The sequence below is a fragment of the Papaver somniferum genome, chromosome 3, assembly GCF_003573695.1.
Source record: "Papaver somniferum cultivar HN1 chromosome 3, ASM357369v1, whole genome shotgun sequence".
In the NCBI taxonomy this organism is placed as follows: domain Eukaryota; kingdom Viridiplantae; phylum Streptophyta; class Magnoliopsida; order Ranunculales; family Papaveraceae; genus Papaver; species Papaver somniferum.
The window spans coordinates 216836102-216858304 of NC_039360.1; the positions used below are offsets into that span (position 1 = coordinate 216836102).

The following is a 22203-nucleotide window of genomic DNA, read 5'->3' on the forward strand; positions in this document are numbered from 1 at the left end:
GTCAGACGACGAAGAGGTCCTACAAGTACGAAGATCTGGTTGGGAAGATCTAGACGGACCACCCTTCGGAGATAATATATCGGGACTTCTAATTGGAGGAGATCTGTAAGGCCTTGTCAGAGGAGATTTATAAGGAACCCGATTACGATCACTACCAGCCATAATTACCTAAAAGGGGCAGAGGAAGAAACGAAGGTCACAAAATAGATCTGAGGTCATCAGTTTTCACCAAGAACACAGAAAAACAACATTATAACAATCAACAAAATGGCTCCAGACTTTGTGATGAAGAACAAGGGAAAGTATTTATACTTTTGTATATTATGTTCTTCATCACAAAACCCAGAGAATAATAGGGGTAAAAATGATCAATGTGCAGAGAAGAACTACATACCTGTAACAATGGCGAAATCAAAATATCTTAGAGATGACCAGGTAACAGTCGCAATAAATAACAAAGAATAACGAAGAAGATCTAATCTTGTTAGAACAAATATGGGGCAGTGTTTGAAGAAGCGAGTATCAGTAGCAGTTTAGAGAAAAAGAACAAAAAGAGGAAGAATAAAGTTTCTCAGGGGAAAGAAAGAAAATAAAGAATGAGAATGAAGACGACAGATAATGAGAATAAAATTTAATATCCCTTGACTTTCTTACATATTTATAATTGTAATAAATGAAGAAGGAGTAAATTCTAGAAGTGGGAAACGTGCCCTAAAATCTAGGGGAAGCTATTGCGAGAAGAGGAGGAGACTGTGAAGACAGTTTTCTTCAAACTTTGACCAACTTCAAACTTAAAAGTAAAGGGCAATTGTATAGACATAACTTATGATTAACCATGTGTCAAGAAGAAGACATGTATATTCCATCACCAAGAGGAGCATCAAACCGGTGATGCCACGTTGTAACACCCGAGAGGCATGTATCACCATCGATCTACCACGTATCCATCATCATGCGGATCCGACGATATCGAATCAAGGAGCACCTGATGATAAAACTATCGCAAAGCACCGTACAAAGATCTGTGGGGTTACTTTTTATCATCCCAAGGAAGATCCATATCGGAAGAGCGGGAGGAAGCACAGCTGACACATGAGTCAACCTATGTAGTCGATTTCGGCCATCTCGGCCGAAATTTCGGCGAAATTCCGGATTTCGGTCCAAGAAGACTAGATTTTGTTAATTTCGGCCGGACGAAATCTTTGCGAAAATTTCGGCCGAAAACGCGTTTTTCGGTCGGAATTTCGGCCGGAATATATATATATATAATTTTTTTTTTAAATTGAGTGGATTAATCTCAAGTACAAAATTAAACAGATTAATTCACTCACTAGTATTATTGCTTGTTGTTGTGTTTGAATTTCTTGACCTAAAATTATCATTTGGTGTTGATGATGAGGAAGGTGAACAACCAGATTTACTAATACTATGTTTCTTTTAAGTGGGTCAATAGTCCCTCAATCTTCTAGTCTGACTCAAACTAGGATTGGAATTAATTGAACCTGGCAACAAACACTTCTTATTATAAAAGTTGGAACCGTAATTACACCGAAATTTGAAAACGGAATCTCCCCGAGACAACGTTGTACCAGTGTCTCGCTCGGGACCGAGATAAACCGGAATCCGAAATTAACTACCTTGGAGTCAACAACTGTCTGAGGCGTGCAGACTGACCCAACCACCCGCATTAAAAGCTACACACCTAGGTTAAGTGTCGACATTTCAATGGAAGAAGCATAGACAAGTCATCGTAGTATTAGGATATCGTTGGACATCATCGGATCCGGACGAAGAATCATCGGGATCGACACGCCAACCAAGACGATAAGGAAAGACTATCTCAAAGAGGAGGGCCCCATGAAAGAAGCCTATAAATACCCAACTCCATTAAATGAGAAGGGGTCGACCAAATTTAGAGAGAGAACTATAGTTGAAGAGAGAGAAATTGTAAGAGTAAGTATGAGTTTTATCTGGTTTCTCCCAGCATCATTCCCAACTCAGAGTCATTCGACTAACCATTGTAACCTTACTTAATACATAGTGAAAAAGCAAACCCCCGTGGACGTAGACCTTAGTGATGAACCACGTAAATAGCTGTCTCATTTACTTTATGCTTCTACTATCTTTCATACACTTATATTGTGCATCATTATGTATTCATAGATCTGCCTATGAAGAGAGACAAGGACGATCCCGACGGCTCAAAGTCTCTAATACCCATACTAGATAATCCTTTGTAATTATCTTTATCATTATTATATCTTCATTGACTCTGCAAATATTGTTTGTGAACATGAAGTTACCATCGTTATTTCAGTGTTCACATTCATAAATGCTGGCATTGAGATATGACATGACAAATTAAAATTGATACCATTAGTACGAAACAAAGCTAGGATAAGTTAGCCTGTGTTAGTGGTGGTCAGGATTTGTCTAGACAAAGATAAATCAAGGGATGTGGTTCTTCTGACCATCCCCTACAACTACCACGCCTAGCATTAATTCCAATATTATGAATGAAAAATGAATACTCAAGTCAAGATATGGATTTTCAAAAATTATAACGGGGAGCTTCGAACTCATGACCTACTGTGTCATAAGAGTGGCCTCTAACCAGTGATCCACCTTGGCTGGAATTATTAGAAAAGATAAATCAACGGTGGTGGTTTGTTCAACTTAAATATCATAATTGTTTTATTAATTAGTCACTAATTGCACATAATAAATAATCTATTCATTATAAAGTGTTTTATTAATTAGTGTTTCACTAATTGCTCATAATAAATGACTAATCATTTTTTAATTATAAATGTTTTTTAATTCATTGTAATATTTATTTCTATTAATAAGTAATTTTGACAAATAATATCAATAGACATTTTTGACGACAATGAATAGTATAAGTGGTGGAGGCCGAAAGATTAGTGGTGGTTAAGGGCGGTGCCAAGCACAATTATATTTACTTTTGTTCTTTTATCATAAAATGGGATACAAAGTCCATTTTTCACATGTATCCAACTTGCCAAGAATTTTTTCTCCCTCTTTCCTCAAAATCCTGGCTCCGCCCCTGGTTTGTGGTGGAATAAGTAGTGACGGTGAGTAGTGCTGGACAATATTAATTTTATGTTGTCGTTACAACATCGATAACATCGTAGTGTGGAAGATGTGGTTGGTTGTTTTTAACACTTTTGATAAAGGAATGTACCGTATATTTCAGGGATGATATCATACAAGATAATATTTTCATGATCGTAGTTGGATCACCCAAATGGTACCCCTGTTATCTTTGGTACTATATCGTATAAATCATGATTTTTTAACGTTAAAATAAAATTGATTGCGATACAAAAAAGAATATATACATGGAAAAAAAATAATGAAACTAATCAATTGACGACATTTTTTTCAATCTAAACCTCATACATGGCATTTGTGATTGAAAATTAGAATTGCGTCCAACAACCTAAATGGGGTGGGCGGCAGTGATGGTGGCAGTCGTGGAGTCAAAAGTTGACATTAAGGAAGCCTAATTTAAAAAAAAAAAAAAAATCCAAACTTTGGTGGACTAAACCATAAATATATATGGACAAAGTACTATTTATAAAATAAACTAAAAAATTTATGTAGTTAGTATAAATTTAAGGGGTTAGAGCCAGGTTAGTCAACCCTTGGCTCTGCCACTAGGTGGTGGTGGATAAAAAAAATGGATTCATATGGTTTTATGGTGGTGGCGGGTATTGGTGAACAAAAACATATTATGCTAATTTCGTAATGCCACAAAATATGTAACGTTATTTCATAAAGTATAAAACTTGGTTGATCATTCTAATGTTAAAATAAACTCGATAAAACACATGTCCATTTTAAAAAATTGGTGCAACCAATTGCCATGTTATGTAATAAATAAACGAACGACACGAATCAAGATCAGAACATATGAAATTATTTATTATCGATTTGTCTATGTAAAGAGTGGTCAGGATTTGTCCTTGGTAAAGATAAATTTATAGCTGGGGTTTGTTTAACTTAACCATTTTTATATATTTTATTAATTAGTGTCTCATTGATTGTTCATAATGAGTAATTAAATTTCTATTATAAATGTCCCTTTAATAATCTAACATAAATACATAATTTTATTAATAAATAATTGTACTAAAAGCTATATTAATTCTAATGGTGGTAGTGGAATTAGGGTTAGTATAAACGGTGGCGGGTGTTTGTGAATGGTGGAGGCGGTAACATAACTATTGGTGGAAGAAATAATGGTGGTGGAGGGTGTTGGTAATAGTAGTGGATAATAATAGTTTTTTCTTTTTAGTGAGTTTTATTGACCGAGTAAAAAAAAAAACTTCATAAAACATGCAACATTGTATTGTGAAAGATGTAATTGGTTGTTTTTAGCACCATTGATAAGGACAAAAATCAAATATTTCGAGGATGATACCGGAATGTATAAGACAATATGATCATGATTGTTGGATCACCGAAATGGTATCCGTATTATATAAAGGCAATTGATGTACCCGCGTAAGAGAACATTATCGCTCTCTCAAGTACTATTACTTCTTTTTTTCCTGAAAGACCATCAATGTCGAGTTGTTTCGCGACAACTACCTATAAAGACAACAACTTTTACTCAATTCCCGATATAAAACATTATTGACCGGCAAAATGCATTTGCATTCTAAAATATTTGTTCGAAAATTATGTTTGTTCATCAAAATCATCATAAAAAACTCTAAATCACAAATCTAAATTTCGCCTTCGATGTTTATAGAATATTTTTTATATTTTACATTCTCAAATCATGCGACCTCTTGATTACAAATCAACAATATCAAATTACGGATCAATATGTATAGGTTTCATTCACTGGGTTAGAAGGTAGAGTAGATATAGATGGGTAGATCACACAAAGCAGAACATGACTGAGAATACTTCAATAATTTGGTCAAGAAATAAGGTCAAAAATTTAAGATTAACTTTCTATAGGACTAATTAGATCGATTTCGATAGGATCCGACTAAAATATGGATTAATAATAATTTCCACGTAAGACAATTTCAAAATATAGTTTGGCTAATTCTGCCTATGTAAAGAGTGGTCAAGATTTGTCCTTCCTCAATTGCTATGTTATGTGAGAAGAAGGTGATATCTAAGATTGAGGTACAATTCAAATCTATTAGATTCATACCATTTACAACTGGACGCCTTGAAAAAAATTGACGTGTTGTTATTATTATTACAGGTAAGGGATACATTGACCACACTTTCGCAAATAGCTCACTTCGCAAATGATTGATGTTGCATGTACTGTCTGGAATGCAACGATGAATTTGGGGAAACAAAGCACCAGAAGCAGTGTCTGAAGTATTTTGGATATAGTAACTTAGACCCGATGTAATACTTATGTTTTTTTTTTTTTTAGTTTTTCCACAATCATTTTATTTAAGAAAAATGAACATTGCAAATACATAACATCAACAAAAATAGGACAGATTGCGGTTGATAATAATGGCTACCGATGGTCCGGAAACGGCAAAAGAAAGGAATTGTTGCAGAAGAATTGTTGGGATATACGACGGATTGCTTGATACGAATGAAAGAGGTATAACTATTTTGATTCTGAATTCACATAAAGTTCACAGTAGAAGATGACATCAAGTTTAAAGTTAGTAACAAACATAATATGGCTAACTAAAATGTTAAAAACAAACAGGATATATAAAGTTAGAAATCCGTGGGACTTGAAGAGGCCAATTTTGAAAACTACAATCTTAGAAAGCAACGATCCACAATAGCATAAATTTTTTTATAAAATATTCAACGTAGAAAATGTCAACTTTTAGTAAAGGATCTATTGACAAGCTATAAATTTGAAATAGGATCAGGGAGTACAATATGTGTTCAAGGTTCTTTATGAGGTAATGTGTCGCCAAATAGTATTCCAAGTGAAGGTATGAACATATGGAAGTGACAAAATGTCCAAGACTTTTGAAGTTACCAAAGCCTTAGTTAAGACGAACTGCTGGGCACAATACTTCGTTGAAGATTTAATGGAAGAGGTTTGCATATATAAAATCCCTTCGAAAAGGTAATTGCTACACATTTTAAACATTGTCATCTAATGGGTGTTGAAAAACTACAGGAAAATCATGTCACATTGCAGAGTTTGTATCATCCGCTCGATGCAAAAAAAAAAAATTATTCTCTGCCTATTTGGAGGATCGACAACATGACCATGATAGATGAGTCAGCTGGAGAGAAATAGGAGCACGGGGAGACTTTTATGGACGATATTGATTAGTTGATTTCACTGAGATGAGCGCTGCTGGCGACATATTTCCAAAAAATATTTAAAATTCCATGTTCATGTAGAGCATTATCTCATCATAAGCAATGAACCTAAATAAAAAAATGTTTGGAAGTTAAGACTATATTTCTTTCGTTTGAGCAAATCTCCGGCGGTAAAATATTAAAGGAAAAAAACAAGAAAAAAAGAGGAAAATCCCGACTATTTTTATGACAAACCCATATTAAATCATAAGGAGTTGATAAGTATTCGGGACACAAATTATACGATATATTAAAAATGAACCAACATTACGGCATGGGTTAAGGGCTAGTACTATACATAATAAGAACCGGCCTTAGAGCGCCCACAACCACAACCAGATTTCGAGACCATAGCCAAATTGAGTCGACGTGAGCCAGATTTAGAAACCGACACAGACTATGACCAAATGGAGGCGTGAGTATAGTGAGCGCATTGGGTGTAGGCGTCCGTATTAATTGCTAGGCATATTTAGAAGTTGCATCCGACGCAAGTATTAGTTGCGTCGGTGTCCGGCGTAGTTAGAAAGTGCGCCCAAGCCCATGTCCAGCCAGACGTATCTTATAATAGCGCCCAACAGCCAAAACGGATTTTGATGAACGTCTCTTCTCCCGTTGCGTTACAATACCAATTCTTTTTTAAGGATTTAGTCTGATATTTTGTCCGTCGCTCTTAGGGTTCAAATCTCTTTTCGGTTGGTCTCTTAGAGAATTGATACATTTCAATAGGTAGAAGAAGCAGCAGAAGTGAAATCGAGATCCCTGAGACGGAGGATATCTATAGGTAACACCATCTCTCTATTACTGGTTTATTAATCTTCAAGGATTGTGAAATATTTTGCAGTTTTAGGTCTAGAGAGGAGCTAAAGGTTGGTGTCGAGAAACTAACCCCATTTGTTAATGAGCTGGTTCTGCAACGATGATATCGTTTCCACTGTCGGGTTCAATTGTATTTGACTCATACTATTAATTGGTTATTAATGTATATAGCTCCGAGAGGATGACGAAGGCTTTGAAAGAATGGACCAATTATGAAGGTAGAGAAGATTGTGGCACCCTGGGTAGATAATGTGGATGTTAAGATGACATTTAATGGTTACCAGACTCAGAGACAAGTATTCGATGATTTTTGCATCTGCAATGTAATGTGTCTCTTTCTTTCTCCTATTTTTAAACAGATCTTCTTATTTTTAACAAATAATGTACATTCAGGCTCTTCGTGCTAAACTGGAAGCTGAAGAACGAGCGTGTAATCTCACCATTCGACTCTATGCTGCTGAGCTTTGGCACGCCTATGCCAAGAATAAAAGACACAAGGTTACCAGATACAACTCGGCTCTTCTTTTACTTCTTCGTTTATTTATATCCCTTTTCTCATTATCAGCATATATTTTACTAGTAAAATTCCAGTCAAATGACAAGTCTGCTCTCTACCACACCTTAACTTATGACCCTTTTACAAAAGAAAATGATTTATTGTGATTGCACGAGCGCAGATGCTTGCTAGTTTTGAAAGGATGTTAGCTCATAACGCAGTCTCGGATCGCAATAAAGAGTGGATCCGAGGAAAGTTAATAAGAAGGTTAATTTTAAGAAGCTTCTGAAACATTTCAAAGCTGACATAGAATCTACTTTGTCCTAGCTATCTGAATAAAGGGTGGGGAGAAGATGTTAAGAGTGCGGTAGAAGAAAAAACAAAGGAAAACCAGCAGCGTCTCCGGAGTTATTCACACAACGCAAAGGGATTTCATGCCACTAACTTTGATAACAAGAAAACACAACTCAAGGTTTAAATTACTCTTTTTTGGAGTTGATACTAATGTTTTATGCCGTCTCATGTTCTGTTTTTTACATTATATAGTTCGTTGAGAAAGAAATCGCGGACGCATCAGCCACCATTGATGATGTAATTGAGTCTTGTGGAACTTCTGGTTTGACATTAAATAGACTGAAGCATGCGACTGGTGGAATCTTGCGAAGAGTATTTTTCCATTTACCCGCTGCTAATGATCAGGTGATTGAACAAAAAACTTTGATGGATATTGTGACGTTAATGACCTTGTATGGCTTTTATTTGATAATATGGTTGATCCTGATCATTTGTTATTATCTATGTGCTGCATCAAAAGGATCTCATGAAAAAATGGATCGAAGAGGAGAAGAAGACGTACTAAAGAAACATAATCAACAAGATTATTGAAAACATGTAGTTGCATAAGAGTCGTCAAATGCATCAGACACATTGGTCTTTGCCCGTTGTACTGAACTAAATGAGTGAGTGGAATTAGATTCAACACCGAAGAAGATGCATTGCATCCCAAGTTTTACTAAAACAAATAACAAGTTAATACAACAACATAGCAATGTCCCTACACCCATGATAACGCCATTTCTTATCTCCATCAACCTTTTTGCCTTGTGAGGTGAAGAGTAGTTAATTTGGCCGCCAATACTCTACAACAAGATGGTCAAAATGCATGTCAGGGATTCATGGGGTTTACCTGTATCTGTTGTCAAGCTTCGGAACCACTACGCAGATATTACACAAGGCAACTTCACCTCACAGTTACAGGTCCCACAGTATCTGCTCGTCAATCTTGCTAAGAATTGAATCATCCAGACGCTTCCAAGTCTTAATCCTTCTCACACCCAACCATGAATTCTTTCCCTGATCCAGCTCGACTGATATGACCCTTGCCCTTCTTTGCCAGCCAATTCTACCATAAGCATGATACCCAGATCCTCCACCATAACAAAACCAAATACCATCGATTACTCCACAGAAGTCGTTAAGGTGATCATGCCCAAGGAAAACTGCCTTCACATCTTCCATTGATACTAATGTCTTCAGGACGCCAGAATTATAAGAAGAACAAGCAACTGCTTCTAGATATTGCCCGACGTATTCCTTAAACCAAAGGTCTCGCACTTCAGGAATTGGGATGTGAAAAAAGGCCAATGCTGGTGGAGCTGAGATGCTGCCCAGTGGATTGTCATGATCTTGGTCCTGTTTACGAAATCTAAATGATGGAAATGCCTTTCATGAGAACTGAAACTACGAAAGGAGAAAATGAACCTGAGACATGCACACGCAGATCTACTAAAGATGAAATTCCTGAGCTAGGTTGACGTTCACAAATTTTTTATTTCTAACGCTTAACCAGTCCTCTATTCCCAATATAAGAATATGGAAAGCACGAACTACGTACAGGAAATATTGAGCTAGCACAGGAAGGATTCTACTTTTACATAGCACGGAGTTTTTTCCATAACATGAGAAAGACAAAGAGTCAAAGAGAGGTAAAATAAATTTTCCGCTTGGAAGTTTTTTTTTTTTACCTTGGTGAACTTCTAGGTAAGAAGGAAGGAGTTAACTTCTATTTTTCATATCCCCTATGGTAGGTAGTAAACAAACTCCAAAAGAAAGAAGAGTATCAGTCATACCTGAAAATTTCTGAAATGCTACGAAGCCATTGAAGTTGAGATTCTTTGATCCACCCATAACTTCGTCTTCCATCAACTATAGCCCTGTCCCCACTGTCAAGAAAGAAGAGATTAAGTATGCTGGTGTTGAATAAATTTGAACCCGGTGCCCCATATACTTCAAGATTATAATTCCCAAATCCATCAATATCCGACACTACACCTCCTAAAGGATTGACCTGAGAAACAGAATAGTCCATAAGGGAAATGAAAGACATCAGCTCTTCACGTGTCATTGTAGATTCTTGGTCATGATTCCCCAAAACTGCAGCCCAAGGAAGTTTAGATTGCATGGCAGGTCCAAAAGCTCCGACCAGAGATTCAGCCGCATCAGCAGTGCTCTGCCCAAATATATTATCCCCTAGTGGATCAATTAGAAATGTTCTCTTAATCAGAACCATAAATTCAATCAAGACTTAAAGGTGTAAAACAGGGGTGCGAAGTATCCTGTGCCAATTTGGTAACATTGTATAGCATCAAAAGTTTAAAATACGGACCTAGCTGACACCAATGTGGCTTAATAATCACCAAAAGCTAATTATACAGAAAACCATATAAGATACCAATGTTCTCTTCCGTGAAGAAGATAAAATCCTAGTTGCTCTAACATTAATTCAATGGTTAATTTTCACGTGAAGAAGATAAAGTTTATGCTGCGGTTATTTCTGTCCGAGGTCATACGAACAAGAACACTCCATTTCAACAACAACAAAAGATCCAAGTTAACTGTATTCATCAGTCCTCACTTACTGTAGTCACATGAACAAACCGTTACAGATACCATCTACTACTAAATACTAATCTTTAAATAATACATGAGAAATACCTGGTAGATACTAACAACAACTCCTGGGAAGCTACCTTAAGGTTTCTACACTTAGCAAGATAATCTTGTGCAACTTTTCTCAAGTTTTTATGAGGTTTTCTAGGTGACTATGGGTGTAAAACTCAGGATACAATGATTACAAACAAAAAATGACCAATCAACACTCAATAATTTAATCATTAAAAAAAAGTGTTTTCTTTCCATATAATGTGGTAAATGCATGTTACTAATGTCTAGAAATTAGCATTAAAAACACATTAAAATAACTAAAAATTAATGAAAATCTCAGTTTTCAATCAAACATTCCTCAGATTGCAATTAATATCTTGTGTAATTTAACCAAAGATCTTGATTGTCCAGCATAAATACTCAACTATTAATACAAACCCTTAAATCCAGGAATAAATAAATCCAGACTACCTGTAAATGCAATAAAATCAGGTTTCTCAGCTTCAATCATTCTCTTCACAAACAACGTGGTATTAAGATCTGAACAATACTCAAACTCAGATGCCAATACATCTTTACATCTGGTCATTTTCCCATTTGCATAATGCATATCTGCAATCTAAAGAAACCCACAAAGAAAAACAAAAAATGAATTAGAACCCAGACCTTCAAAATCAGTATTAAGAAGAATGAGTATAAAAGGAAGTAAATTTTTTTACTTACCTGAAGGATTTTGAAAGTGCCATCATAGTTAAATCTTAAAGGAAGATTTGGATTCCTTTTTATTCTGATCTGTTCGTTTCCTATTGTTAACTTATGGAAAATTAGAGTGTGAAAAAGATAAAGGATAGTTGGGATGAAGAATAGGTAGAACACGAAGAAATGTAATGAACTTTCTTGGGTACTCGCCATTTTTACATTTTCTACTGAACAAATCTCACTGGTATTTTTTTGCTTATTAAACTCTGTAGTAGCTTATTTATTAAACTCTGTAGTACTTTCTGTGCTCTTCAGTTCTTTATATTGGCGCTCGTTTTTTTACTTTGGGCAGCCAACGTGTATCAAAAAAATACGAAAGTAACAAAAAGGAAGCACAATTTTTCATTCTCCCGTTCCTAGTTAGTAAGTTCGCGAATGATTCGCGAATCATTCGCGAATTTTTCCGTATCACGAATTTTACCGTCTTATTCGCGTACGTTTGTAACTCCGAACCCAAATCGCGTATTATGTGGCATTCCCGGATTATTCGCGAATCGTTCACGAATTTTACGTATCCCGAATGATACGTCCGCTTAATTCGCCATAAATTCTTTAGCTTTTGCTTTTCAAAGACTCCACTTTTTGGGCTTTACTGCCTCCCGAACATACACGACCGAATATTAGACGTGTTGTAATTTTTATGAAACAAAAACGACTGAAGAGATTTGAAGGTGAAGGTGAGAGAGATCTCAAACTCACTAACCAAGCATCTAAACCACCATACGACGTCCTCTTGGATAACTAATGTTGTATATATTATTAATATCATCATATTGAGTTTATTTTTTCCTTAAATAACTCACACATATGCATAAAAATTTGTCTATGACCTTATAAATACAAATTATTTGTTATATATAGATACCGAATTTTCAGAGCCGAACTCACATTTATAAATCGAATTATACACGTACGTATGCCGTTCCGAATTAATGACGAATCACGTCCCGTTGACCGAATTTTGGACCGAATCTGAATTTTACAAAACCGTATAATACTCGTACGTTTGTCGTTCCGTACGTTTGCCGAATCTCGAATTGCTAACTAGGCTCCCGTTCACGGAGAGCATCAAGAGAATCAGTAGACAAATTACGCACATAATCATTCAAGAGGACAAGAAAGGTACAACCAAATGTCATTCTTTCTTTAGGCGAATACACTCCAAGAAAGTAAATATTCCAGGAGTCGCCTGCTTGCTTCATTGAGAAACCAACGAATCAGTAGACAAATTACACACACAAGTAGAGTGTACGTGCGTTGCACGTTGGCAAACACAACGCGGATCGCTCTTCCGTATCGAACTGAGTAAAATAAAAAGGAAAAAATTGAGTCAGCAAACAACCTTCTTTTGTAGGTATTTTACATTTTCGAATTCCAGACCTTCAAATTAACAAAGTAAAATAAAAAGGAAAAAATTTATTTGGAGCTTAATTGTTAATAACATATCACTCAGCAATAGCAGATGACCTGAGAACATCTTGAAATACAACATTTTTAGTACATGTTCCAGAGACATCCAGAAGAACTCCATTCTTAACTAAGACTTTCGTTGTAATTATTGAAACTCCCCTAGACAAAGCAACATATAATTGTTCGTGACTAAAAACCGGTTCTGGTAGATAAATACCAACATGTGGTATTGTCTGTCCTTGTGCGTTGTTTATTGTGAGGGCAAAACCTGCACGAACTGGAAATTGTTTGCGGACGAACTTGAATGGGAGTACCACCTCTTTAGGAGGTTCCATGGGTATCCGTGGAATCAAGACTCTAAGCCCCGAACAACTACCAGTAACAATCTCTGCATTAATAAAGTTTCTATAGAGACCTCTACATGGTAACCTCGTGCCGTTGCAAAGACCATAACTGGGATCAAGATTCCTCAAAAGAATTATCGGAGCACCTATCTTGAGTATATGTCTGTGAGGAGGCAATCCACCCGGAGCAATAGTGTTCAAAAAATCTTCGTCCACAAATTGTTTGGGTCATCTTTAGCCATGTAGAGGTCATCTTTAGCCATGTCAAAGGAATGGTAAACTACCTCATCTTCAGGAAAGATGCTAGTAACTTTTTGATTAAGCTTTTCGACGATATCATTCTTGGGAGTTATCAATGACCTCTGACTCGTGTAGCTTTTATCACTTGCATTCTTTTCAAGCTCTGGAAAAACCTCGTCAATTAATCTCTCAACGGATTGCTCACCTTCCCACTTCATTACAATATCATCCGGAAGCTTCACCATGTCATCCACGGCAAATGGCTCAGTCCCATCTCCAATCCGTAGCAAGAATTCTGAAAAGCTAGGGTCTAACCTTGAACGCATGTTCTCTTTTAAACGAATCACCTTAACATCCTTCTAGAACTTTGCGTTTGTCAAGCATGCATTAATTGTCTGTGTTCGTGTCCCGTGCCCAATCACAGGAAATACTTGACGAAAATCCCCACCTAAAAGCAAAATCTTCCCTCCAAATGGCAATTCAACTTTGATCAAGTCTCTTAACGTTCTGTCCAGAGCTTCAAATGCATTGGTTTGCCATCGTTGCTTCTTCCCAAATAATCAAATCGGCTTTTCGAATGAAATCTGCCAAAGGATCTTCTGCGACTATGTCTCACGTAGAAGTTGAGGTTGCTGGTACATGTATCTTAAATCTAGAATGGGAAGTCCTCCCACCCGGCATCATGGTTGCAACAATCCCTGATGTCGCAGTTGTAATTGCAATACGTCTTTCACTACGTAACTTAGCCAATATCGCCCTATAGAGAAAAGTTTTCCCTGAACCACCCGGACCATCAATAAAGAATATATTGGACGTTTTAAGAGAATATACATTTGTCGCCCCTCCTAACAGAATTCACTACCCTGCATAGGAGTTATAGAAATTATACAAATCAGTCCAATGGATGAATTTGCGTAGAAGGCATAACACCATAGCGAAAAAGTAAAGAACTGAAATAAAAAGTACCCAATCTTAAATTAGATTAGACATTCTCGCACAATAATATTTTGTATCAACTGTGCAAGAGTGTAAATTTTGAAATGTAATTTCTAGCAAGCAAATAAACAAAAACAGAAACAGATTTAAGATTTTCCAATTTAAATACTAAGAACGTGGAGTAACATCAACTTGGTATTTTCGAAACGTACGTCACACCCTAAATGAGTTTCATTTAAAAGCAAAACAAACTGCCTAGTTGCTCTATGCAACATCCAGACTTGAGAGAGTTGGTACTCGTTTGCAACATGGGAGCGGTTAGCTCTTCAATATCCAATAGTCATAACTTCTAATTCAAGTCCAGTAAATCGTAGTTTCTTGAGTCACCATGTTAAAATCAGGTAGGTAAATTCATAAGCAAGTAATAACCATTTCAAATATTAAATAAAACAGTCTTTCAAGGAAGTCACTGGGATGGGCTGTCAAAACTTAACTTGGTTGTGAAAATCCAAGTCCCTTCAACTATCCAAACATACTATAATGCAATGACTTGTTGTGTTAGTGCAAGAGTGTAAAAAGATGCACTTCAGACACTTAATTCACCAATGGAGGATGTTGTTACAACTTAAAATAATCCTAAGAGTCTGAGTTGGTAAGATCTTCAATTTCTATAACCTAGGATGACATATCATCTAAAACCTTGAAGGAGCTAGAACATGCTCAAATTATAAATGAAAAAACAGGAAGAACAATCAGAGGTTTGTATACCAAATAAACAACAAAATTAATATCATGTATCAAGGCGCTAAGTTCCTGTATTTGGGTCAGATTTGTACCTAAGGTCAAATTTTATGATAATAAGAATACGATCTCAAAATGGATGATTGGCGGCAAGTCTAATTCAATAAAAGAAAGAAAAAAAGTACTAATTAGTGGGTGCAGTTCCATAAGGGTTTATAATCTAAAGACTTACCTGTCGAATGCATGTTTCTGGTCCGCTTTTAGCATATCAATAGATGATAGATCTTCTGGAGAAACTGGAACTCTGAATTCCTCAGAAACCAACGCGTTTACTCCTGAAGTTCGTATGTCTTCAGTCATTGACCGGAGTTTATATGTGGCCATTAATTCTTCCCCGAGAACAGACCTTACTTCCCGTAAAAGAATATTGATTTCCCCTTGTTCTGTGTTGAACTGGCAGTGATCATCAATCATGTAGGGAAAAAATTCATCCCACAATTCACGAACTCTCGTGGGCTTGCAAAGGTCTAACAACATGCAGAAAAGCCTTCTCAAAGAGCAAGGCATCTCTACTTGTATAGCTTCGAGAAGTGTGTCACGAATGGGAGTGTCACTTTCTAACAAAGACAAATGTTGAGCTACTTCTTTATACGTCGAAAACGCATTAGCTCCCACCTTTAGCAAATCCTCGAAAGAAGTTGGCCCTCTAATATTATTCAAAAGAAGTCTCAAATGATAATTTTCACTGCGGGTAGAAAAAACGTTAACTCTACTAATTACTTTGTTATCGCGTTGCCGCCTTATCCATTGCTTTAGCGGCTTATCCCACTTGTAGTGTTCGGGAAATTCCTTGTAGAGAAGAGTTCTCGCGAATTCATCTTCTTGGTTCTTCTTAAAAAAACTCAGTCAGCTGAGTATGGGAGGCCTTTTCTCGTCGTATCACATCCCTCACTGTACTTCCTTCGGGAAGTAGAATCTTTTGTCGATCCTTTAAGTGTACTTGTAACGAAAGAACAAGAGGATAAATCTTATTCATTTGATACATGTATATCCGCCAAAGAGCTTCTTGCGGGCAAATCCATCGAGCATCTACGAACTGCTTGATCTCATCTTCCGCTTCTTTCTCGCTTGAAACTTCCATAGAAACACGGTCAACCCCTTTCCAAACGTATTTATACAAATACTTCTCAGACCGCACACTTGAACAAATTTCCACATTGATATGACAATCATACTTCTTTAGCATCCACGGATTATACGGAACAACCAAGCTGTTATTCACAACTTTCCCATTAGCGAGTGTAATTTCTCTACCATCATCGCGTCTTCTATAGACTGGATACGAATCTTTGCCTTCTAGAGTTTCCGGTGCAAACTGCTTTGGAAACCCTTTCTTGCACTTTCCATCCTTCTTACAGACACTATCAGCAGACAAAGCACATGGCTTATGTATCATATGTTTGAGGACAAAAGCATACAACTCTGGTTCAACTTTTTCATCTGGTATTTCTGCTCGAACAACCCTATCGTAGTCATCTGGGGTAAGCAGTTTGTCTTTCTCGTGCAGGATGATAAGAATGTGTGCATGTGGAAGATCTCTTCTGAAATTCAATAACATGAACATGTGCAACAACTATTCCAAGAACCCCCTTAGTGAACAGATCTACCTTCAGTTCTTCAAATTTAGAATGAAACACCCTCGTCGTCAGATCTGGCCTGTGCCTGTTGCCCTGGTTTTAGATTTCTCTGGATCTCCTCCCAATTAGGATTACACGTCATGGTTATAAACAAATCAGGCTTGCCATACTTCTGAACCAATGCCATAACGTCATGATACCTTTGATGCATATCACGTGGGCTTCCCGTGTAAGAAGGAGGTATAATAACCCGCTGCCCAATATCATCTGCAAAGTGCGCACACAAACCATGCAAACATAATTAGGACGAAATCACAACAACAAAATAGAGATGTCGTTTTTGGATATATTTGACAAAAATGAAGTTTCATATGGAAATGTAAGGCATAAAACTATCTTATTCAGAAAAAAAAAAAAACATAAAAAGAAGTTTAAACGGAGTCCATGAACCCTCTGTCAACTGATGTTTAATTTCGCGAAGAAATAACGAAGTTGGATGGTTTCAAAGATAAATTCTTACAGCATATTGAAACTGATGGTTGTCAAGTAACTTACTGTATCTGTATCACTAAGTTGTATAGCAGACTCGTTTAAATATCACAAACTGACTAAAAATACTGTTCTACAAAAAGTATATCAAGTAACTTGAGTGCTCTCTGTCTTAAAGTCATGCTATCTATTTTCAGGGTAGTTGTCCAAGGACCTAGACCTAGTCTGGAGAAGCTTCATGGAAATGTGATCGCGGTCTAAGCTTTTTTTGGTTAAGTTGTATACGCTATCAAAAATTGTATACCTAGTCTGGAAATATGAACATAAGCAATTTTATCGAAAAGATGGATTTCTAACTCGTCGAGAACCACTTTCAGCACATATCATGACATGTCCTTCACAATTATAGGCATGATTAAAACATATGATTTCAACTCAGGGACACCTAAGATTTGATGCATTGTTTCTTGCCCATTTTAGGAGCCATAAGAATAGTTCCGAAAAGATTTTGTTACCTGTATTTGCATCCAAGGAATCAAGAACGCCTGAGTACCAATCAACTCGGAATGTTCGCTGGTTATCTCGAACCCATCTCAACTGCATTGTGGAAATCTTCACATAATTGTCGACCACGTACTGTTGTAGTAGTTTCCCACCATGTAACAGAATGGACTGCTGGTTTTCTCGAATCTAATGACATTTGGTGTTTTTGTTAGAGAACATATAAGTTTTTTAAATCTTAAATTATAAGAATTTACATACGGATGGTACATTAACTTTACCTGTAGCATATACGCATAGTATGCTCGACAGCTTATCCTTTTAGCATTATCACCGAAAATCGTTAAATCCCATCCAAAACTTCCATAGGGATGCAGTAACGGATATTGTAATGGATCATAGAAACATGCTGTGTCGGGAACATTCAGCAATTTCCCAGAATTTGTTTCAACAATTATGTCTCGAGGAAGCACTTCACTCGGTTCTTCTCCTCCAACTAAGACAGCTGCTACTTGTGGTGATGTTGGCATGTTATACGTCCGAAGAAATGTTGTTTGCTCCTTTATGTGAAGACGAACATCTTGGAAGTCAGTACCTTGAGAAATCTGTCGAATAACACGTACATACGGGTTGCATTTGTCCAACATTCCTTTCAATATAGCCAGCACTTCTCTGTTCAGAGGTTCTTCGGTTCAATTGGCTCTTGTTCATGTTCCTTGCCCTTGTTTTTCTTGGAAGAAAACTGTTGTTCCTTCATCCAATTCTCCAATTCATGTTCGGTGTCATAGATGTACATCTGAAGGAACCTTGGTCTATCACTTGGTTTTGGAATAAGGCTACCAATTTTGTGATACATAGTAACCTTGAGCTCGATATGTATACAGTCCCTTATTAGAATTAGCCGTGTTATGATCAATACATACCCCGATGGATGTGAAGGCAAAAACATGGTTGAAAAAACGAATATTCTTCCTGAAATGAGCTCCAAGTTTTGATTGTACAGTATACAATTGCAATAGTTCTGGAGATTCAGGCAAATCGGGTAGTTCAACTTTTCCGTTTAAACAACAGAACTGATTAGTCTCATGAGGAAAAAGCTTAGCTCCACAATGGTTACATGAGCTAATATTAGTCAATTGCAGGCATGGAAGTGAAGGTTCGTCGACGAAATCCCTTGCAGCGTTATAAAATGTTGGAGAAAATGAGTTTTTAATGTTTTAATTTTATGGTCTTGGTGGGAACGGAACCTAGGACCTTTGGGTCTCTATGAGCTCTAACTCATTTTCTATGATTGAATGAAATAGGTCCTTTAGTCCCACATTGGGCATAACTAAAAAGGAGTTCCACTATATAGCTATTCCTTTATGTATAGTTAGTAAAACAATATGGTGGAACGAGTGGGGCGAAATATTTTTGTTTCCACGTCTTAGGGCTCGAGCTCGTGCTTGCGCCATGGACTTTGGTCAACCAAGACTTTCCTTTTTGGAAAAATTTCTTTTGATTTATTTCCTAATCATTTTGAAAATCAAAATAAATTATGTCTTAAATATGGGGGCGTGTGACCTGGGTGAATTTATTCTCTTACCGAAAACATTTTTCTTAACGGAATTATTTGCATGGATGTCGACATTTTCTTACCAGTTTTTGAATGTTGATGACAGAATTATGTCGACATCATGGCAGCATTATTTCGCATGCAGTATTGATTCGCACATTAATGTGCGTTGATTTCACCCTTTTTGTTTGCCTATAAAAAGAATTCGAAACTTTCATTTTCATTTGTGTCCAGAAGAGCTACTATCCTCATCTTTTCGTCTCTCTCCCTCTTTGTGGTCTTTTTCTTTTATTCCGTGATTTGATGTTCAGTTCGTATGAGTGGGCAAGTATTGTAGTGCTAACAACACTTGCAACAGGCAGTTTTATCCTGGATACAACTTGACCACAGGGTATAAGCATCACTCATTTTTGAGGCGTACCGGTCAACTATTGTGTTAAGAACAGCGTGTTGAACACGTGACTCTGTCCTCTATTTGCTGTCCATTTGAGTGTTTATTTAGCTTCCAGAAATTTTACTTCTAACATCTTTCTTTGAGTGTTTTATTGTTACAGTTGCAACATAAAATCCTCTATTTGTCCTCCTTCTGTTATTGTTCGTTGTAGTAGATTGAGCTACTCGTCATTGACCTACACCACAATATTATTAGCGATCAGAATTGGATGAGACTTAATGCAAAGCCATCAATCGGTAACATATATTTGTCGACTCATTCGACCCATACTTAACATGCATTCTAAGAAGAGAATTTGCAACAGATGAATCATATATGTTAACACTTAACATTACATCCAAGAAGAGACATACCAAGAAGTATACTGAGATCTCATGAAGTATATTTTATGAATAGACATACCAAGATGATTCATTCGACCCACACTTAACTATACCGAGATCTCATGAAGTATATTTTATGAGTATAGACATTTTAACGTGTCAAAAGAATCTCTAAGATTTTAAGCGAACACTGAAGTATATGCTAGAAGGACTGGAACAGGAATACGCAAAACAGTTTTCGGAGATGGCATTGGTGTCAAATCAAAGAAGTCATAAAATTATACGAAGATGACATTTTCTCACAGTATATTAGGATATTCCAAAGTAAAATAAAGAACGACGAAGGCCAAAGCATTAACTGAAGTTAGCTCCCACCATGATAACAACATAGTGCATCATTTTTCTCTATTACACAGAATCTACTTGGTAAGTTAAAGCACAATTTACACCAAAAACAAAATACAGTACAATTTTTTTTAAGATAGAGACATTCAGAAACCTAGAAGCATACAGATCAGGTTCATCGACATTGTTGCACTATCCTGCAATCGTGTTCTTCTTCTTTTGTTGCTATTTCTGGGATTAGATAGGGTATTCTCCAACTGACCTTCATGCACATCCTCTTGGTGACTCTCATTACAATCGTCGTCTTCTGGGTTGTTGATTTGCTCATCAAACTCGAGCATATCATTAAATGTTGTATGTATGGGAGCTACAATTTGGAGATTATGTATGAATTTGGCAGTCATTGAATTTTATGTTTGATACAACACAAAAAGTCAAGTACATACAACTTACCTCTGTGTTGATGGCCCAATTCCATATACCCTTCGCTGGTATTCATTACTACTCTCGAGACACAACCTAATAGTCTTGTAACTTCTGCCTGCACATGTTCATGCATAACATGTTCAAATAAGTTGGATGACCTATGCTCCTCCGTCATATTTTTCTGATGGGTTCTTTTCCGGACACATCTCCTTTCTCGATCACTGGCCAGCTGTTCCTCCGATATGTGCGGACCTATAGATGATTCTGTAGTGCTTCCGAAACCAATAAATCTTGGGCTTCGGCGAGGAATAAATGTTGATACTGATTTATGTGCTCCAGCTGACTTAGACACTTACACTTGCTGCACATGTAAAAAAAATATCTATAGTAAGCTTATGTTGTAAAATCCTTGCTTATGGTTATGTGATGAGCATTATTGAATCAGTATACTTACAACTTGCACTGGCTTCGTTAATTCGTGTCTTTCGGTTTTGATAAGCAATACGCTGCCTTTCATCGAACGCATGTTTTTGTTGTTCAGTCATTTTCTCTTGTATTGATTTGTGTTGAGCACGCCACAATTGTTTTTTCCTACTGTTTTTCATAATAGTAGTTTGAGGATCCCGTGATTGACCTACAACACATATATGCAGAGAAGATATACATATCATACTTGACATTCTTAATAAATCAGTACAACCAAAAAAGTGTCATAGTGTCGATGCATTTCCATGTTTCCAATCCAGTCCAGGAGGTTTTCAGCCAACTAAAAGTAAGACTAAATCCGCTAACTACAGCATTACCTTGATCCAATGATTCTGTAGTGCTTCTGCAACCAATAAATCTTGGGCATCGGCGAGGAATGGATGTTGATTCTGTAGTGCTTCCGCAACCAATAAATCTTGGGCTTCGGCGAGGAATAAATAAGGTTGTTTCATTGTTGCTAGTTGATGATGAAGGAAGATTTCTGATTTCCATATTTAGCTGCCTCGCTCTGTACTGGTTTCGCCTATGCTCATTTTGTAGCAATCTCTCTTCATGTGTCATGCTTTGCCGACGATTCATATTGCGAACGCGACACCTTTCTCTTTCAGCAGCTCTTTGTTCTTCAGTCACGCTGTTACTTCGAGCAGGAAAACGTCTTTGGGATGTATTCACATCTGTTGTTTCGTAATCAACATTCTGCTGCCGCGCTCTATACTGGTTTCGCCTACGCTCATTTTGCAGCAATCTCTCCTCATCTGTGATGCTTTCTCGATGATTTATATTGCGAACACGGCACCTTTCTCTTTCAGCAACTCGTTGTTCTTCGGTCATCATGCTGCTTCGAGTTGCAATTTCACTTTGGGATGTATCCACATCCGTTGCTTCGGATTCAACGTTTTTCTGCCTAGCTCTATACTGATTTCGCCTGCGGTCATTTCTTAGCAATCTCTGCTCCTCTGTCAT

At 36.9% G+C, this 22203-nt stretch overlaps 4 protein-coding genes across 4 annotated transcripts; all 4 read right to left on the reverse strand.

Moving 5' to 3' along the window:
* Positions 1-8506: 8506 nt before the first annotated feature.
* Positions 8507-11530, reverse strand: LOC113358649 (probable inactive purple acid phosphatase 28). The gene is made up of 4 exons (XM_026602265.1): positions 11318-11530; positions 11066-11213; positions 9781-10180; positions 8507-9356 (listed from the first exon to the last, which is right to left on the reverse strand). Exons 1-4 carry the CDS (start codon positions 11504-11506, stop codon positions 8903-8905), a joined length of 1191 nt encoding a protein of 396 aa, XP_026458050.1. The 5' UTR covers positions 11507-11530; the 3' UTR covers positions 8507-8902.
* A 1268-nt stretch (positions 11531-12798) lies between these two features.
* Positions 12799-13673, reverse strand: LOC113360652. Its single transcript, XM_026604138.1, has 2 exons — positions 13324-13673; positions 12799-13216 (listed from the first exon to the last, which is right to left on the reverse strand). The coding sequence occupies exons 1-2, from the start codon at positions 13671-13673 to the stop codon at positions 12799-12801; spliced, it is 768 nt and encodes a 255-aa protein (XP_026459923.1).
* Positions 13674-15088: 1415 nt separating this feature from the next.
* On the reverse strand, positions 15089-16642 carry LOC113360654. The gene is made up of 3 exons (XM_026604139.1): positions 16025-16642; positions 15257-15912; positions 15089-15119 (listed from the first exon to the last, which is right to left on the reverse strand). The coding sequence occupies exons 1-3, from the start codon at positions 16640-16642 to the stop codon at positions 15089-15091; spliced, it is 1305 nt and encodes a 434-aa protein (XP_026459924.1).
* A 65-nt stretch (positions 16643-16707) lies between these two features.
* On the reverse strand, positions 16708-22203 carry LOC113360655. Its single transcript, XM_026604140.1, has 9 exons — positions 21558-22203; positions 21209-21388; positions 21111-21115; positions 20782-20869; positions 20591-20695; positions 18575-18702; positions 17933-18256; positions 17666-17840; positions 16708-16928 (listed from the first exon to the last, which is right to left on the reverse strand). Exons 1-9 carry the CDS (start codon positions 22201-22203, stop codon positions 16708-16710), a joined length of 1872 nt encoding a protein of 623 aa, XP_026459925.1.

Coding starts and splice junctions, on each gene's coding strand:
- LOC113358649 (XM_026602265.1), bottom strand. CDS start 11,506: ATGGCGAGTACCCAAGAAAGTTCATTACATTTCTTCGTGTTCTACCTA. Junction 10,181..11,065: donor TGATTTTATTGCATTTACAG/GTAGTCTGGATT, acceptor TTGATCCACTAG/GGGATAATATATTTGGGCAG. Junction 9,357..9,780: donor AGCATTTCAGAAATTTTCAG/GTATGACTGATA, acceptor TCCATCATTTAG/ATTTCGTAAACAGGACCAAG.
- LOC113360652 (XM_026604138.1), bottom strand. CDS start 13,673: ATGCGTTCAAGGTTAGACCCTAGCTTTTCAGAATTCTTGCTACGGATT. Junction 13,217..13,323: donor AAAGATGACCCAAACAATTT/GTGGACGAAGAT, acceptor TCTTGATCCCAG/TTATGGTCTTTGCAACGGCA.
- LOC113360654 (XM_026604139.1), bottom strand. CDS start 16,642: ATGTTATTGAATTTCAGAAGAGATCTTCCACATGCACACATTCTTATC. Junction 15,913..16,024: donor CTCTTGTTCTTTCGTTACAA/GTACACTTAAAG, acceptor TTTTTTAAGAAG/AACCAAGAAGATGAATTCGC. Junction 15,120..15,256: donor CAGAAACATGCATTCGACAG/GTAAGTCTTTAG, acceptor ATTTGACCTTAG/GTACAAATCTGACCCAAATA.
- LOC113360655 (XM_026604140.1), bottom strand. CDS start 22,203: ATGACAGAGGAGCAGAGATTGCTAAGAAATGACCGCAGGCGAAATCAG. Junction 21,389..21,557: donor TACAGAATCATTGGATCAAG/GTAATGCTGTAG, acceptor TATGTGTTGTAG/GTCAATCACGGGATCCTCAA. Junction 18,703..20,590: donor CCAAGAGGATGTGCATGAAG/GTCAGTTGGAGA, acceptor TAAACGGAAAAG/TTGAACTACCCGATTTGCCT.